This window comes from Pocillopora damicornis, chromosome 14 (assembly GCF_964200805.1).
Source record: "Pocillopora damicornis chromosome 14, jaPocDami1.2, whole genome shotgun sequence".
Classification (NCBI taxonomy): domain Eukaryota; kingdom Metazoa; phylum Cnidaria; class Anthozoa; order Scleractinia; family Pocilloporidae; genus Pocillopora; species Pocillopora damicornis.
In genome coordinates this window covers 19,366,123-19,384,407 of record NC_142683.1, presented here as the reverse complement: position 1 = coordinate 19,384,407, position 18,285 = coordinate 19,366,123, and the positions used below count along the sequence as shown (strand labels likewise).

The following is an 18,285-nucleotide window of genomic DNA, read 5'->3' as shown; positions in this document are numbered from 1 at the left end:
GAAGAGATTCCCCAGCTTGTTTCAGGGGTTAGGATGCATGGATGGTGTTTACGAGATCAAGCTGGATGAATCAGTCACTCCATTTAATCTGTGTACCCCAAGGCGTATTCCTATTCCTTTACTACCTCAAGTGAAGAAGGAGCTTGAGCGCATGGAGCAAATGGGAGTGATAGAACAGGTCGATCAACCTACCCAGTGGTGTTCTCCGATTGTTGTTGTGCCCAAAAGGAATGGCAGTGTCAGAATTTGTGGTGACTTTGTCCAGTTAAATAAGGCTGTTCAGAGAGAGGTCCACCAAATGCCAACAACTGAACAAACTCTAGCCAAACTGTCTGGCGCAAAGATTATGTCTAAGCTGGATGCAAATAGTGGATTTTGGCAGAGGAAGTTAGGTGAGAATTCAAAGCTGTTTACCACTTTTATCACACCATGGGGAAGGTACTGTTTCACAAGACTACCCTTCGGTATTTCTTCAGCACCCGAGCACTTCCAGAAAGCGATGCAGAGGATCCTAGAAGGTCTCGATGGGGTGGAGTGTCAAGTTGATGACATCTTAGTATTTGGAGAGACCCAAGAGCAGCATGATAAGAGGTTGATTGCAGTACTGGAGCGGTTAGCAGATGCTAATGTTACCCTTAACCTGGAGAAGTGCAAGTTCTCAACAGATAAAGTGGAATTTCTGGGGCACGTGATCGGCAAAGATGGAGTGCAAATCGACCCCACTAAGGTGGAAGCTGTCGCACAGATGGGGGAACCAACTGACATTGCACAATTAAGGCGGTTCCTGGGCATGGTCAATCAAGTAGGGAAGTACATTCCTAACCTGGCGGACATGACAAAGCCACTGAGGGATCTTCTGAGTAAGAACAATGCATGGCTCTGGACTGGGGCTCAGCAGGAAGCATTCAATGCCGTAAAGAAGGCCCTAGTCTCTACGCCAACACTAGCCCTCTATGATCCAGCCAAAGAGACAAGGGTATCATCGGACGCTTCCTCGTTTGGTCTTGGAGCGGTTCTCACCCAAGCCCAAGAGGATGGCGGTTGGAAACCCGTTGCATTCATATCCATGGCATTGACGCCAACAGAACAGAGGTACGCCCAAGTAGAGAAGGAGGCCCTAGCAGTGACATGGGCATGCGAAAGGTTATCGGACTACCTCATCGGTAAGCCATTTCATATTGAAACGGACCACAAACCATTAGTTCCCCTCCTGGGGTCAAAGAACTTAAATGAGATGCCCCCAAGAATTCAGCGTTTACGAATGAGGCTGCTCAGATTCCAGTATTCCATCTCACACGTTCCAGGCAAGAGTTTGACAACAGCAGATGCTCTCTCAAGAGCTCCGATAAACCAAGAGCAGCAGTCAGGCTTACAAGAAGAAGAAATAGCCCTGTATGCGCACAGTGTTTTGAGTGAAATTCCAGCCAGCGACAGACGTCTGGAAGAGATAAGGGAACGCCAAGAGGAGGATGAAGTATGCCGACAACTTACAGCCTACTGCCAACTTGGCTGGCCAGAAAAAGATAGAGTTCCGGAGGCACTAAAAGGGTACTGGAGTGAGAGAGGAGAAATTACCTTAGTTCGTGGATTACTTCTGAAGGCTTCCAGAGTCATCATACCGTCCTGCATGAGGATAGAGATTCTTGATCGCTTGCATGAAGGCCATCAGGGCATCACAAAATGTCGCAGCCGTGCCAAGATGTCTGTGTGGTGGCCAGGCCTTAGTAGGCAGATTGAGGATATGGTTCAGGGATGCCGCAAATGCGCAGAACACCGATCTTTCCGAGCAGAACCCCTTATTCCTTCAGTGGTTCCAAACAGGCCATGGCAGATCATCGGAACAGATTTGCTTCAGCTAAAGGGCCGCACCTATTTGCTGGTCGTAGATTACTTCAGCCGATACATTGAGCTGGCCTTGCTTTCATCATCCCAGACTTCGCAAGATGTCATTCAGGCGCTGAAATCTATGTTTGCGAGACATGGAATTCCAGACTCTGTCAGATCTGACAATGGTCCTCAGTATAGTTCAGCTGAATTCATCAAATTTGCAAAGGAATGGGGATTTGCAAGTGTGACAAGCAGTCCAAAGTACCCCCAATCAAATGGGATGGCTGAACGGGCGGTGCAGACCGCAAAGTATGTCCTGAAGAAGGAGGATGATCCTGCTAAGGCGTTGCTTGCATATCGCTCAACACCATTAGAGAATGGTTACAGTCCAGCTGAGCTTCTGTTTGGTCGAAAGATAAGATCCAGAGTTCCAATTGCTGCGGTAGAGCTGAAACCCGGTTGGCCTGATTTGTCTATAGTCCGAGGTAGAGAGGAAGTTCGAAAGCAAGAGCAAAAGGCTTACTTTGATTCTCATCATGGCGCAAGAGATCAAAAGAAGATTCCTGTGGGAACCGAGGTTTGGATTCGAGACATGAAAGTTCCAGCGACCGTGACTCAAGAGGCTGAGACACCTCGTTCATACATTGTTAGCAGCCCCAGAGGAACTATCAGACGGAACCGGAAGGACCTTACTCCGCTGTACCCTAGCAGTCCTGATCTGAGCAAGCAAGGTCCTAGCTTTCCTGATTCGAGCAAGCAAATTCCAGAGGCGATCAAGTTGGATGTTCCGGCAGCTGCTCGTGCAGCTGGTGCAACCACAACTAGATCTGGGCGAGTAGTCAGTGCTCCCAGAAGATTGGACTTGTGACTGTGTGGGATAAATTTATGAATTGAACAGTCCGATCTCTATGTTTTATGTTATAAGTTAAATCAAACTTTATTACGTTCATGTTTAGTAGTTTTGGCTTCTCCCCGTAGATTTTAAAGGGGGAGATGTTGTGTTGTCGAAATTGTTATAGTTTGTACTTTGTACCGAGTCACGTGACGGGGAGTAAAAAAGGCACTTGAAGTTCTTGAATGAATGGCGTCGTTTGGATCTTTTACGCTCGCCGATAAATAACACAACACTTATCGGTCTTTCTCTGACACTGGAAGCGTGCTTTTCAGTCCTCTGATAATAATTGATAATTACTTACAAAAACAGCACAGTTACGATATTATAAGTATAGGCAATCACATGATTTTGAGTGCAATTTGGAATAATAAGCACGAGTAAACTAATAATACTTACAGAATTGCACCAGCCCGCAGGGCAAGTACAATGTACAATTTGTGGTCTTTGAAAAGATTTACAAGTGCTTATTTATTCCAAATTGTTCGAGAAAAATCATGTGATTACGCATTAATAATATCCATGAAAAAAATACGAGGTAGCTAATAATAATGCAGAAGGATAGCGCGGATCGCAAGTGACATTGTGCGTTCGGTCAAAACAACTGCGTACGATCAAAACAATAATATACAATGATATTTTCACATCTTTAAGGCGCAAGAAAGTTCAAACTGTGGCTAAACAGTTCAAGGAATTGTTCAGCCTGGTTTGTTACTTCTTTGCACTGAATTAACCCTCTTCTGCGTTGACTTACCAGAAAACTGCATTTATCTTAACCCATCGCAACTGAGTAATTTTTTCAAGTAAAAAAATTTCCAATTTCACACGTGTAAAACCCGACTGAGACCCTCTGCACGTGGTTGATCGTAACAATTGCGACAAAACAGAGGAAATTGCCTCAATCCATTTTTACAGCAGTATCGCAAGCATATAAAAATCCTCTCTTTTTCAAACGGGAGGATTGACTTTCTGATGATAAAGGTTCAAGAGACAGGAAAAGGAATTCTATTAAGTCATCATTCGCAAAATGATTCATCTCGTTAATTGAACATAAATTCATGCCGACTTGGACTCTCTTTGGTAACTAACCATTGTGTTATGGGTTATCAAGAGAAAATAATGCGTTTTATAGATGGCACAGTATTGGTGGGAAACTTAGTTATATTTTGTTCCTCAAACACGTATGTTAGCATAATTCATAATGCACAATATAGTCTAGACTACGAAGAGCCCCTGCTTTTCGGGGAAATCCGTCGCGCGATTGATTAAAAAAATTAATTGAAAAATTTTCGTAAACTTTGCCCTGTTTACTAGGGATAGAACTCTAACGAACTAGACTCAATCAAACTATTTTATTCCACTCTCGTATTCGCTTATTTACAACGGGTGTGTAAAAAGCTACTCTGCAAAATTTGTAAGAAATCACTCTCTTAGACGATATTCTCTTCATTGTAATTGGTTGTTGCCAAGAACTGATTTAAAAGGTCATTCAAGGTTGCGTTGATCATGTAAACCGACAATGTCCCAAAATCACTTAAGGCGCTGCTTCTAGCTCTTGACATGATGTTCACACTCATCATCTGACATGTGTCACGCACGAATCACAAAGTCTCTGACAAAATATCTTAGCGCGCCGCGCGGAACTCTTTGAGTTCTTTTCGTATGCCCCATTTCTGGGTTCTGGGCGGCGCTCTAACATCCATATTTGCGCATTGATTTATTTTTGACTGGTGCGTCGGAATTCTGCGAAAAGGAGGAATTGCACGTCGTCGAAATAGAGTCTTGCTTCTAGAAAATGTATCAAGAAGCATAAAGAAGCCAAAAATGTCATGAAAACAGTGAATCTATGTGTTACAGTCAAGAGAATGTATTCTTTTGGTTACAGCGTGAATAAAATAATCCTTTGCCTCGTATAGATTTCTTAAACGGATGGTAATTGCAATTGATTATTTGCAAAGACCGTTGAAGTAATTATCTGGTGCTCCAAGTGATACATTACGAAGACTAATACAAAACTACTTACTTTTCCGGGAAATCACTTTCTTTACAGCAATTTTCACTGATTTAGATCAAGTGGTGAACAAAATTGTAGGATTTTGTGAAACAAAAGTGCCTTGTCACTTGTTAATTGTTTGTGCGTATTCAAAAAGTGTTCATTCTTCAGTAATTATTTACATAGATGAAATTCTGAAATATTGACAGATTTCATTAATCGTGCCCAGCAGTCTATCCCGAAATTGCATAGAACAACTGTTTTTCATCTGTGAGTAACTGCTGCAGTCTTGCCCCGATGCTGTTACGTGACGAGACACTGAGCACTTTCATCAGATTAACGCGGGGAACGAAGTAATGCGGCAAATCTTTTTTCGTGATACACTCCCGAATGTATCTCAACATGCCCAGGAATCTCTCCCCAAGCTGATCTGAGCGCCAGTCTTGATCAAGACTATGATAGTGTAGAAAGGCTGTTTTTAGCAGGTGGAAATGAAAAGGGCGCAGCTTTCTGTCGGAATTGAAAAGGAATTTGAGAATTTTTAGACATTCCGTACGACAAGTACTTCCGGAACGGTCTAAACTGGACAGCAACTCTCTTTCACGCAGCGAAAAGGATTTCCGCCACAAAATCGCACGCTCTGTATTATTTTCCAACTCGAATTTTGTGTATTCTTGAAAAGCGCACGGCACGAAATATCGCGACATTCCGGCGTCATCCTCGATCTTTACACAAGGTACCAACTGCGCGGTTACAGAGCCTCCTCTATTAGTATCTCGGATAATCATCTCAACCGCTGTTCCATGCTTGTGAGTCCGCACTCTCGTTCCATCGGAGAATCTTTTTGAGCTTTCAGTCCATGTCTGGGCGACTTTGTCAAGTAAGTTTCGCATCTTATCAGGGCGCAGACAATCAAAGTTGTCTGTAAACTTGACAAGTTTCGTATCAGCTTGTTCAGTGTTCAATTTTAGTTTGGTATACAGTCCTGGAACAACTTCTTCGACTGAAACATCTTCGGAACCCGTCGTCAAGACAACCATAACTTCAAACTCGTTGTTCTTCTTAGTTTCCAGTCTCTCATACATAGAGCCAGTGTACTCCATGTTACGAACAACCCCAGTCTCCCGCTTGCAAAACTCGAGCAGTTTCTGGGTATGGCTGTAGACAAGTTGTTTAGCCCACTGTGTGTCACTGGCTGGTAAGCGGACTGTTTCTTTATGGTACTTCCGCAGGTTTCTCAGTAACTCCTTAGGTCTTATGGGGTTGGATCTTAGTTCTGGTACCGACGCCGCAGTGTATAACATGTCTGTAGACGCAAACTGCGGAGAACTGGTACTTGGTGTTCCGGCGGACGAGATGTCGTCAAATGATTTCGGCTCTTGCTCATCTCTGCAATTATTCATATTTCATTGCAATTGGCGAAAACAGTCTTTTTTATTCATAAATATGATTACTTCCATCCAACAAGCGATTGCAAAGATACCGTCCGGTCTCACTTCCGTGCCCCCCTTTTCCCTAGGCTCCCCCCCCATTCTTCCAAGGGCGCCCCCCCTTTTTTTCCCCATCTACTAACTTGCCTTCTCTTCCTCTCCTAATGAATTGTATATTTTAAATTCGCCTATCAGATCGAAGGAGTATCAACACTTGAAAACCTTTAAAGATCACGATATATCTTCATGTATTCATATTATTACTCAGCGACTTGTACCTTAATTTCATCGTTGATTCTTGGCCCCCCATCTTCTGTTGCTCAAGGATATTGTGCCGTCCAAATTTTTCCTACGCTGTAGGTATTATAATAATATATATAATAATTATATCTGTAATTTACATTCCGCACTCAAGTCCGTCTGCATATTCTAAATGCAAATCGCCAAATAATGAAGTCTCTAGCAGCCCTAATTCTCTCAATCTTCAGGAAACATCGTCTAATCGTCAAGTTGGGAAGATTTCCGTCGCACCCCAGACTATTCTCAAACAATACCGTAGTCTCAAACACAATCGATTGTTTCGCCATTGTGTTCTTTATCCAAGAACTGTATGCATAATGAACTACTGGGCTCTGCGAAAATTTTGCCGTCAAATTTTGGATAAAACTTAAAAATAAGAAATTTTCGATTAATTGAGAGATAAAACAATTTGCCGGCCTTAGTATTGTTTGTACCTTGGGTGCCTGTAAATATGTGAACCATGAGTAATTTCAATTGTCTTTGGTTTTCTGTAATGTAATCGACGCAGCGACTCAAAATGTTTCATTTTAAGTCATATGTTAAAATACTACTGAACTGATATTTTCATCAACAAACTTAATCAAAACACCTGTTCCGCTAAGCACAATTTTTTCTTAGTTTCGCCGGCAGCCTAAGCTAATCGAGTCCTTCGCAATTACTTCGCGATCGAGCACATCGATCGAGATACGGAGAGAAAATTGAATAGGTGATGAGGTTACGCTCTAAATAGTACATAGACCTACATCATTAAACAGACCTTGGTATAAATAAAGAATCAAGGAGAAAGCATCCTCACCTTGTCAAATATTAACTTGTGGACTCCTCATGAAGTCTCGTAATTTTGATGTTTACAAATGTGTCAATTACGGCTATCCCATAACCCTGTGTGTGCGTTGACGCTCTAGGCTTGGCTCCTAAGCATATCGAGTATTGAAGATTTGAGGAAGGTTGGAATTTTCCCTAAATTTTGACGATCTATTGAGACATGCCCTCTGCAAGAAATGTCCGGAAAGATCCTTGGGAGCGATTTGAGGCCTGGAGATACCATCCGTCCATAAACAAGCACGCAAACATTCGCAAGTTTCTCCCTGGATTTTGGTGGGGTGTGGGAGCGTTTGTGATCGCCATCGGAATTGAGAAGTTACTTGAAAAACCTGATGATCACGGGGGACATCATTAACCAGAATGGATTATTTACCGCCTGGAAATACATTTTCGTAACTCTGAGGGAATAAACTATTTTTATGGATGCATTGAGACACACTTTTGTACAAAGGAACTTGGGAAAGTGACAGCAATATTTGTAATTGTTTGATTTCAAACCAGTGGAAGAATTCTTTGTGATTTTAATGGCAAGTTGGATCGTGAACTTTTTCTGTTAATTACTCCTGCTGTTTGTAACGCTTCTACTTGATGCTTGCCGGTCTGTTGTGCGTGACGTGAAAAAGTATTAAGATGTAAATTGCCTTTAAAATAATCTGAGGTGTTCGTCAGCTGATTTGCATTGTATGAAAATGATCTCTGATTTCAATGTAATTATTTTTTCAAGCCGTGTTCGGAACAGAAATAAACAGAAATTGGATTGTGTGCATCCAGAACACTGAATGCAGCTCGAATTTATGGTCATTGTTGTTGTTGGACCATTAAGTTAGGGAATTTTCATTGTATTGCCTTTGTTAAGTTGCTCCCAGAAGTCATGCTCTTCATTGTGGCACATTGTTCATTCCTTGTCAGTTCTTGTAGGGATATAAAGGGCATAACAATACTAGTAAATCACATGTGAAGATCTCTTGATGTCCTTTGCAGTGATGAGAAATCATTGTTTCATGGAATAATAACACTCCTGAAATTTTACAACAGAAGTCTGTAAAAATTTAACCCTTAACCTCCCATTTGTGACCAAGATAAAACTTTTTTCCCTAAAATATGAATTCACGAGCAAGAAGACAGGTGATCAGTCTACTTGGCAGCTGTTCTTAGGCTGATCATGCAACACCCCTCTTCAAAAACTTGAGAATAAATAAAAATATCAATTGAGGGGGGTTATTAGTTGATCCAATACCAAATTCTCCAAACTGACATCATAAGAATTAACGTAAGTAGGCCACTGTAAAAAGTTTCAAAGCTGATGTTTTGAGGGTTGGCCCTTTGTCTGAGCAAATGACTAAGGGCTAATGCCAGAAATGTTAGCTTTGAAACTCTTTACAGTGGCCAATTTACATTATTAACTTGTTGATAACACGTAATTACTCTGTAACACTCTCCCACCAATGCAGCACCACAGTTTCCTTAGAAACTTAACCCCTTTGACATCAAAAGAATTGGCAGAGAATGAGGAGAATTAGAAATGAGATCTTTAGAATGAAAGGGCTAGTGGATTAAGATGAAAACTTCTTTTAAGGTTACTGTTTCACCATTTGAAGGCTGTGTATGCATATGAGAATGATCAGTTCATTTCACAAAGGGTGTTATTTGTTACTGTTCAGGGCACTAATTTATCAAATTTGTCTAGAATTACTGGAATACCACGTGAGTAAATAATGAATTTTAATTTCAGTTATTATGAGTCTTACATATTGTAGCTGCATGTAGATACTTAAAAACCAATATCCTTCATTCTGTTTTCTTCAAGCACTCCATACTGGCAAGACTGGAGAGCAAAAGAGAAAAGTTCACTACCAGTATTTTGAGAGGTCTTGACTTTGTCTTGGTTTTCACATTGGTCTTTGAGATGCATGTATATGCATGCTTTGTTTTCATACTCCTGTCCAGTCAAATCAAATTTATGGAAAAGGCAAGATAATTCAGTATGTACCAAAAAATCATCATCATACTGGAAACAGTTAAGAACAAACATAATGATTTTGGTTCAGTTTTTCTCAATTTTCCTGCCTCTCTTTACAATAACTCAGTCAGGTGACATTATTGACAAACAAATATCAGGCTTTTAGTACAGTTATGAAAACCTACTCTGAGAAACAGCCAGTGAACTGAAAGATACCAAGAACATTCACTGCAAGTTAAATTTACACAGCTAAAGGTGGGGGGGGGGGGGGTTTCAGCTCTTTACTTCATCCTTGTCAACATATTGCGTCAAATTTGCAATAAGGTTCATCTGGTTCTGTTCAAGGAGTGTTGTGAGTCTTCTTGAATGTTCTGTCACCATCTGCAATAACTGGCCATATTGTTCAGTTAAGGGTGGTAACTTAGCATAATCCACAACGCCTTTCCTTGAAAGAAGCTTCTCATCAACTTTACCACCCAATATCCCCATTTTTGGCTGTTTCTTGAGTTCTGTGAGTAATGTCTTCACTTTGGCTTCTCTGGAATAAGTGACAACTGTTGCTGCCAGAAACAGAGGGAGTATCTCCCTGTATTTGGTATTTTCCAATGCCTTGCATGTAATTTTGTTAGGGAACATCTTCACCCCAATTTCATCCTTGCGAAGGGTGTATCGTAAATCTTCCCATTCAGCTGTATTCATGTCACTGAACTGGCAAACAATCACCATGTTATTTGTTTCAAACACATGTCTGATTTCATCTGCTTTCATGAGTTTTCTGATGTTTGGCTGTGAACAAAACATAACAACATTTGTATTTTGCCTGTACATGTATATATTCTCATTGTCAGTACCAAAGAAATTGCATTGAAAAGAGTATGGAGAATCTGGATACTGATCACAAGGTGTAAAGTGCATTGATGGTTAAGCTGAGCTTGAAATATTAGCCAAGATCCACCCTCTTCAATTGTCAATTATTTTAACTCTTTATCAACAAGAATTAATAAGCTTGAGTACAGTGTTATATGGATATAGGGAATTCACAGATTTCGAATCCTTTAAAGGACGTCGAACAAAAAAATGATAATGGGGATTTTTGATGGCTGATTTAATGGAAAAAAAAGAAAAAGGCTTGGTAACAGTCCTCTTAGATAAAAAGTAGCTTTATCAATGAGTATCTAGGAACACATTACTCAAGGCCAAGAGACATTCTAACACATGTGATGTAGAGAACCATATTGAAACATTATATTTTGACACACCTTGACTTTATATAACTTATTTCTCCCAGATTTGCAACGTAAAGCCATATTGGAGTGGTTGCGAATGAGCTTCAACTTTGTAATCGAATCCAAGAAGGGCAAAAGAACAGAATTAGTTCTGTTTCCGAGCATTGCGGCCGCCATGTTGAACTGTTTTTTCCGATCGCGAGAGAATGGGAAAGATTCTACTGCCCAGTGCTTCTCTGTTGTGCTGCTTTCTACAAATGGCGGCGTTGAGTTGTGGTTAGGCCCTTACTTTCAGGAATTTCCTTATCGTCATTTAAGACGATCTGCAAGAATTTAACTTGATTATATGGAAAATATTCATATGATGTGTCAGGTGTATTTTATTCGTCGTTCTGAGCTGAAAACCAAGATTGGGGAAAGCTTTCCTGTTCAAGTCTCTAAGCAAACAGTAAATTTGTAACCTGCTGCAGACAACAGTTGTCCTTCAGAACAGAGTAATCTTCTTTAATGGATCTGGAGTCGATTAAAGAAGTTTTAGATGTGAGTACATATTAATATTTACCGTAATATACTAAGACTTATGAGAATAGCAACGTGAGTGATATGGTCTCCGAGTTCAAGGTCTCTTCAACGATTCCTTTTCAAGGAAGACACTAAAATGGCTGATTGCTTGTTCCGTTTTTTGAAATAGTTATCGTTTTATTGGATATTCATGAAATTGTGTTTTATTCTATTCTGTCAGCTCCTGCACGGTGGTTATTGTTCTAAAATTATTTATATATTTTTTGTTAAACAGCTGTTACTACGACAACTCATGTATATATCTGTTTTGCTTCAGTCTTTCTCCAAATCAGAATCGCCAAAAAGATTTCAACAGTTGAAGAGTAATAAAGACTTTGTGAATGGAATATTTCAGAGCTTACCTAACCAGTATACACATGAGGTGAGTGGAGACTGGAAAGGAGGAAAAGGGCAGTGTCACTTTCCTTGCATATTACACTTCTACTCTCGGGCTGATAATCACAAAATAATTTTTTTTTCCAGCTGACAGATTCAGTTTATAAAGGTCTATTCGAGTTGTATAATCAAAGGGGAAAAGCTGGAAAACTGTTTGTTCTTCAGTTTGTTCCTGTGTTGATTTGGAATTATCTATCTGCCACAACAAGAAGAGATCATCAGGTGCAGTACAATAATTTACATGAGGGTTTGAATACATTTATTCAATAAATGGTTTATGATAGTAACTCTCTTGTTAGATCAGGTGCATGTGTTTATACCCTGAACTATTAGATCATGAGAATATATTTTTTTAGTAAAAGGCCCCCTTTGTACCTGTTACCTCTTAGAGGTTACCAGCATCTGATTTCTCCCCACAGCATCACCACTGAATCAAACAATGAGGTTACAAGAATATAAGAAATGATCATTAACTAAAGAAACTCTTGATTGTTAATCAAATTCACTTACTGCCAAGAATAAGCTTATTGATGGGAGTGTGTAAATGTTTATTAGGATTGAGCAATATGCTTAGTTTATGGTAGCAGCAAGTTAATTGAAAATAGTAATTGTTCTTGTTTGTGTTTCATCTTAGGCCTATGGCAGTCTAGAAGTTCTGCTGTTGGCTATCTATAATGATGTAAGTACAATGAAAATGCTATTTATTTTCCTTCATCTGCTGAGGATACTAGTTTATTAAGATCAGAAATAAACACTAAAAAAAACTTTAAAACTTGTTGTATATTTATTATTTTTTAACAAAATCATAACTATTTTATACATCTAATGGTCCTTTACCCTGAATTATGACAACTACAGGAAGTTGTGAATGATAACGGAGAGCAGAATGTTAAGAAGTTCAGACTGCCATCACTTTCGAGGCCTTCAATTTACCATGAGGTACAGTTTGATTAGAAGTTATTATCTCATTACCTTTCTGCTTGAAAGTGTATTGATGTTGTAAGGAGAAATAAGTTATTGGTCTCTTTTGGGAGTGAAAGGATTAAATAGATACTTGACTAAATTTTGATTTTGACTTTGATACATCTTAAGAACACTGAATTACAAGTTGAAACTTATATTAACAGTTTCATACTTTATTGGTAAGACTTAACTTAAGTGCCTCAGTTGTTCACTTATTCAAGTTTTTTTTCAAGCCCCAGCAGAGTTTTACAACATCTTCAATACTGACTGAAACAGCTCTGAGCCGACATGAACAGAGTGAGACAATTGTGATGTTACCAGGTCCAGGAAAACCTCAAAACAAAATCACTGCTACACATAGGTTAGTTAGATTGTTTTTATTGTTGTTTTTATTTTTCTCTGGAAAAAATCTTATGACAAAGGTAGAGTCTGACATGGTTTACATGTAAAGACAGTATGCTCATTCAAATTTAATATTTTGTAGTCTGCAATGGGCATTAATCCTTTACACTTAGACATCAGTATGCATATTCTCCATACTGCTCTCTAAAGAGATCCTATGGTGCTGACAAGGAGAATTTGACACTCAAGAGCTTCTTAAGTTAGTGATCATTTCCTTTATTCTCATGACATGAATATGTGATTCAGGAGTGATATTACTAGGAGGGTTAAAGAGGCACACAGCAGATTGCTGTTCAAGTATTTTCAATCGCTGCAGTATACTCATTACCAATGCCATGAAAAGATGTGGCAACAAAGTGCGGCTGGATTGCCCTTCATTATAAGTGCTAGTTATCTTTTGTACATCTCTAATGAATTCCTTCCTTTTCAGGCTTTCTATATTGAGTGTGATTCTTCATCAGTATAATGCAAACATCGTCTACTTGTCAGATGCCTCTCATTGCAACTTTTGTGTCATGGCATTGAGGTACATTGTTTCCTTTGTTTTAAAAATTGATTTGTCTGGAAGTAAGGTTACTTGGAGAAGAACGATTTTAACTATCTTCAATCCTGTCTTAAATTTGAAATATGTAAAGAAAACAATAAGGTGTGAACCTTTTACCTTTTGCAGACATTTTTGCTTGAATTAGTCAGACATGGAGTGTAGTATCTACTAGATAATATATTATAAGCTGGACTATGCACACATTTGATTGGTTCCTTGAGGAGGACAAATGTATTGTTGATGTCACCATTAAAATTTGTTTGTTTTTTATAATTTTATAAAACAAATAGATTCCATACTGCTGTGGGTCTGTGTACAGAAATAGATTGCAGAAGAGGTCAAAATATGGGAAGAACATCAGTGACACACTGAGCTGCGCTTCTTTTGCCACTTTGTGGTTTTGCCACATTTTGATGTCATCTGTGATCTATTATTGAACAGACGCAGGGGTACATGAAATCTCTTGGTTAAATACACCTTTTAGTATTATTATTATTATTTTTTTTTATTTATTTTATGACAAAAGAAAAAACAAACAAAACAAAAACAGAAAAAAAAGAGAGACTCCAGTTTTAAAATATAAGCTGTGTAACTTGTGATATCATTGTTTGTAGTGCTAGTATTGGGATGTAAATAGTGTTAGTGTTGTTAATGTAAGTAACAGAAATGTATTAACTTAGTGAAGCATCATTGTAATTAGCACAACTATTCTGATGTTAAATACACTTGGTGTGTTACTAATTTTAGCAAAAAGGAAAGGCTTTGAGGACATCTATAATGTTACCAGACCTGTGCTTTAATTTGATTCTACTTTTAATAAAAGTCAAATTTTACAAAGAATTGACATTTATTTTTTCATTTACCACATGTTATCAAGGCTGGCTAAATGTGGCTTTTACAAACTCTGTCAGCGTGGGAAGGAGGAATTGGCGTCAGAGTTCTCAAGTGAAGAATTAACAACACTGGTGAACCATCCTAGGATACCACTTAGCACAGAGCTAATTCAAGAGATGATTTATGGGGTTTATTTCCTGATGTAAGTTATGTGACTAGCATTTAATATCTCCATACAATATCACTCCTGAACCACACATTAAGGTCATGAGAGTAAAGGAAATTATCACCAACTAAAGAAGCCCTTGATTGTTAAACAAATTCTCCTAATTAGCTCCTTAGGAAATGTATAGAGAACATTATGGAGAATATGCATACCGATGCTAGAGTGTATAAATATAATTATGTCAAAATGTACATGAAGAACTGTATTTTTAAATGGTGGTGCTATGGTTAATTCCAGCATTAAGGTAAAGGGAAATAATAATAAAAAAACTAATTTTTAAAAATAAATTTAAACCTTGCAAGAATTTGAATCCCTACACTTATATAATGTTATTATGCTATGCATAGGCAATTAATACCTTGTACTCTTTTGGGTTGTCAAAGAACTGGAAATGCTTATGTGTGAACATTTCTCAAAGCATATCTCAATAGTTTTAATGATGTAATGTACAGGTACAATGGCCAAAGAACTCTGGCCACCAAAGCTCTTGAAGATCTTCACTGGCGTGCTGCTCACAGCTTGTTTGCCCCAGCTCATATGGTAAGGATTTTTTATATCTGGAATTTCTGCAATTTTGTGCATGCATTTTACTCTGACCTTTTTTGTACCTGAAAATTCATTAATCTTCATCAACCCTTACATCAAATTAGTATTTTCTCTCTCTGTTTTTGTATTTACTTGTTTTTAGCTCACTAATGCCATCAAACATTCATTGGAACAAACAGGAGGCCTTCCCAGTGATGGTCCCCTAGGGTTGGAGATGTACCTGACAGACACACAGGACACCCAAGCTATCAGTAGTAAGACTGTACCATCAGTCAGTAGCTCTATAATGGAGGCACCAGGTATATATTGCTCTGATGGGGAATCTTATGAGTCTTGTCTGGAAACTATTGGTGGTGATGAGGGTGATAACATAAGTGATGTGTATACTGATACTGTTGATTCAGTTGATAATTCCAGTGTCAAGTATCTTAACACTTGGCTTTGATTAAGTGGTTATTTAGCCTAGTACAAATAGTTTAAATAGGCCATTCTTCTCCTTTAAAATGAAATAAGTTCTCGTGAAACACAATCTAAGTGTTAAATTGCCCAAGAGATGTATATTTTCTTGTACCTATATTTGATGATACAGTTTTGAGGTATTTGTGTTTCAATTCAAGGTTGAAACTTAATGATAAAATAAAAATATTTATTTTGATTAAGTGCACAAGTTAATGGTAACTGCTTCAAATAAATCTGATAAACTGCAATTCAATGATAATAATATTTAATAATTTAAACAAGTTAGCATTTATATGTGATTTTTGTAAATAAAATGTGTTTGTAATGCAGTGTGCGAAGGGTAGGGACAAATATATTTATAAATAAATGTTAAGTACAATGTGGTATCTAGTAAGGTTGAACTCTGGTATCCATGCAATTTAGATTTCAAATGCTTTGAACAATAATGATTAAGCTTTATAGAAAGCTGCTGAAAATAGGTGCTATTAGTTCCTTAATATCATCTTATGTAGATACATGCGGTGAAGGGTAAATGTAATAGAATCTGGCATTAATTTTAATTTACTTTGTATTTGTTTAAATCTAATGGTGTCTTATTACACAAATGCTGCAATCTGATTGGTTATGCTTCTCCCTACCTATTCCTTGATAGACAGCAAGTAAAGCAAGTAGTCTTACAAAACAAAATAAAAACAGGAGCTTACCTTGTTGCAAAATTTTCAACTACTAGTAGATTTATACCAAAAACAAAAAAATTATGCTCCCTTGGTTTCTATGCATGACAGTTGATTTAGAGGTTGCTGTTATCGACTATGTCATGACAGAAATCTTGGATTTAAATCAGTATCTGACCAACTGCTCACCTACCCCTCCCCTAACTCAGCATTAACCCTAACTTGTTATCAATTGACTGTTTTTTTTGGGTTAGGGGAGGGGTAGGTTCGCAGTGACTCAGACACTATCAGTGATCTTACATCTCAAGCTTGTAACCTAATTGTTAATTATGAAAAAGCCAAGATAAATGTCATTCTAATAAACTGTTAATTGAAGCTATTGCCTCTCTTCTAGGGGTGAATGAAACCGAGACTTAAAATCGCTGTCAATGTGAGTTGTCTTTAGAATGTGTCAATACTTTGTGTAAATCGTCCTGTTATTCTCTGTAATGCAAATAGATTAATGAAATATGCAACCTGTCTGTATTGAATCAATGTTACATGTCAGAGTAATATTTATCTGATAAAATAAATGCAAAGAGTGAAAGGCTTTAAGCTGGCTTTATTATATTAAGCGCTGAAAGTTGTGCCTCAGAAAGCTTAAAGGAACAAAACTCGATAAAGAAGCGTACTCTAGGAATTAAGCTTGTGTAGACTACGTGCAACGTAGGAGGTAGGAAGTGTAGTTTTCTCCGCCAATCCGAGCTTAGGCGCTCATTTTAAACCAATCAGGTGCAAGTCAAGCTGCCTCTTTTCTCGCGCCTGCATAAGCAAAGTTAATGGTGGCAACTAGTGCAGTCATAAGAAGTGATATGGTTAGCGGTCGCTGGATTTGTACTTTCATCCATTTCCTTGTTCTTTCAAAATTTCCCTTTGCAATAGAAAGTGTTACTCAGAATGAAAACATGTCTGAAATTTGAAAGGTAATTGGAAAGTTCCTGAAGAATGTAAGTTGAATTCTCGAAAATTCATAACCCCAACGTTCCCTGTGGTCTTCAGAATTAGCTTGTCAAGAGTAGTTTTAAATCTTTAAATGACCAAAGTTTTAATCTCTTCAATAATTAATAAGTTAATAGTGGAAACCTTTCCTTCCTGAACTTGACCTGTGAATGATTGGTGAGCTTTGCAATTTTTTTGCTATTAAGTTCTCCTGAGGGCTTAGGCATTTGAACAGGAATGGGCCGGATCGAACCCTTTCCCACGAAAAGTTACTCTTTATCTTGAAAAAGACAGACTGCCAGCACTCTAGTTTTCAACGCCTTACAATTTACTTACTATTTGGCTTATATCTATAGTGCCCCAAACAGAAGTGGCTATGTGTTACTCGGGGTAAGATTTAAAACTGTCCATCTTTTGTTAAATCAGTTATCTCTGGTGTTTCTTTGTTTTAGTGATTGGAAATATTTTGGCTCTGTCAACTAGTGGATTGAGCGTAACAAAGTGCGATGGTGCTGTAGTTCTGAAAGGAAATGAAGGAGTTGACGCCGAAGGAAATGATTCAAGTAAAGGGAGTTCTTCCTCAGACCAGTCGGCATCGCAGACGACAAAGTCACATAAGAAAGCCCACAGTCTTGGCTACTTGAAACTCCCGGGATTCAAGTCTACGAAAGAACATAATGAACTTCAACAAATAGACGGAACGAGTTTTTCCGAATCACTACGAGCCGTATCGTCGGAAATCAATGTTCCTTCGGAAAAACCCGATGGTGCTGAAGTCTTGGCGACTAGCCCTAGTGAATCGAATATTTTCGACTACCGACTGTGATGCTCGGATAAACCGATTTGTCGTTGTCCTTGTTTTTAAAAAGATTCTTTCTTTGTAAAATTGAATAAATTCAGTCGACTACCCGTTGATATAAAACGCAAATGGGGTTGGGAGAGCTAAAGAGGTTTAGAATTTTATTGACTCTACGACATTTTCAGTCGTCGAATAAGCTTTTGACATACCACGATAGAGCATACATTGTTTTCAGTTAAAAGAGCCATAAATTTGTTAACTAAAGGGGTGTACACATCGACTGTTATGAAAAAACATTTTAAATATTTCAGAATAAAAGCAAATTGAAACATTGAGTATTGACGAGCCCCTCTCGCCGACGATGCCAAGGAGAACGTCGATCAAACAATATTCGAACTTAACTTCCATTAAAAATTTCGCAAACGACGCGATATTTACCATCTCCAATGG

The 18,285-nt window shown here is 38.4% G+C and overlaps 3 protein-coding genes across 3 annotated transcripts; 1 reads left to right on the top strand and 2 right to left on the bottom strand.

Moving 5' to 3' along the window:
• Positions 1 to 3,862: 3,862 nt before the first annotated feature.
• Positions 3,863 to 7,320, bottom strand: LOC113681961 (cyclic GMP-AMP synthase). Its single transcript, XM_027199106.2, has 3 exons — positions 7,239 to 7,320; positions 6,421 to 6,496; positions 3,863 to 6,101 (listed from the first exon to the last, which is right to left on the bottom strand). The coding sequence occupies exons 2-3, from the start codon at positions 6,450 to 6,452 to the stop codon at positions 4,946 to 4,948; spliced, it is 1,188 nt and encodes a 395-aa protein (XP_027054907.2). The 5' UTR covers positions 6,453 to 6,496; positions 7,239 to 7,320; the 3' UTR covers positions 3,863 to 4,945.
• A 1,652-nt stretch (positions 7,321 to 8,972) lies between these two features.
• Positions 8,973 to 10,630, bottom strand: LOC113681943 (large ribosomal subunit protein uL10m). The gene is made up of 2 exons (XM_027199081.2): positions 10,487 to 10,630; positions 8,973 to 10,013 (listed from the first exon to the last, which is right to left on the bottom strand). The coding sequence occupies exons 1-2, from the start codon at positions 10,628 to 10,630 to the stop codon at positions 9,501 to 9,503; spliced, it is 657 nt and encodes a 218-aa protein (XP_027054882.2). The 3' UTR covers positions 8,973 to 9,500.
• A 61-nt stretch (positions 10,631 to 10,691) lies between these two features.
• LOC113681933 (hyccin) lies at positions 10,692 to 18,170 on the top strand. The gene is made up of 11 exons (XM_027199070.2): positions 10,692 to 10,993; positions 11,292 to 11,396; positions 11,498 to 11,632; positions 12,045 to 12,089; positions 12,269 to 12,349; positions 12,607 to 12,734; positions 13,206 to 13,301; positions 14,197 to 14,355; positions 14,832 to 14,919; positions 15,068 to 15,224; positions 17,489 to 18,170. The coding sequence occupies exons 1-11, from the start codon at positions 10,961 to 10,963 to the stop codon at positions 17,860 to 17,862; spliced, it is 1,401 nt and encodes a 466-aa protein (XP_027054871.2). The 5' UTR covers positions 10,692 to 10,960; the 3' UTR covers positions 17,863 to 18,170.
• Positions 18,171 to 18,285: the final 115 nt, after the last annotated feature.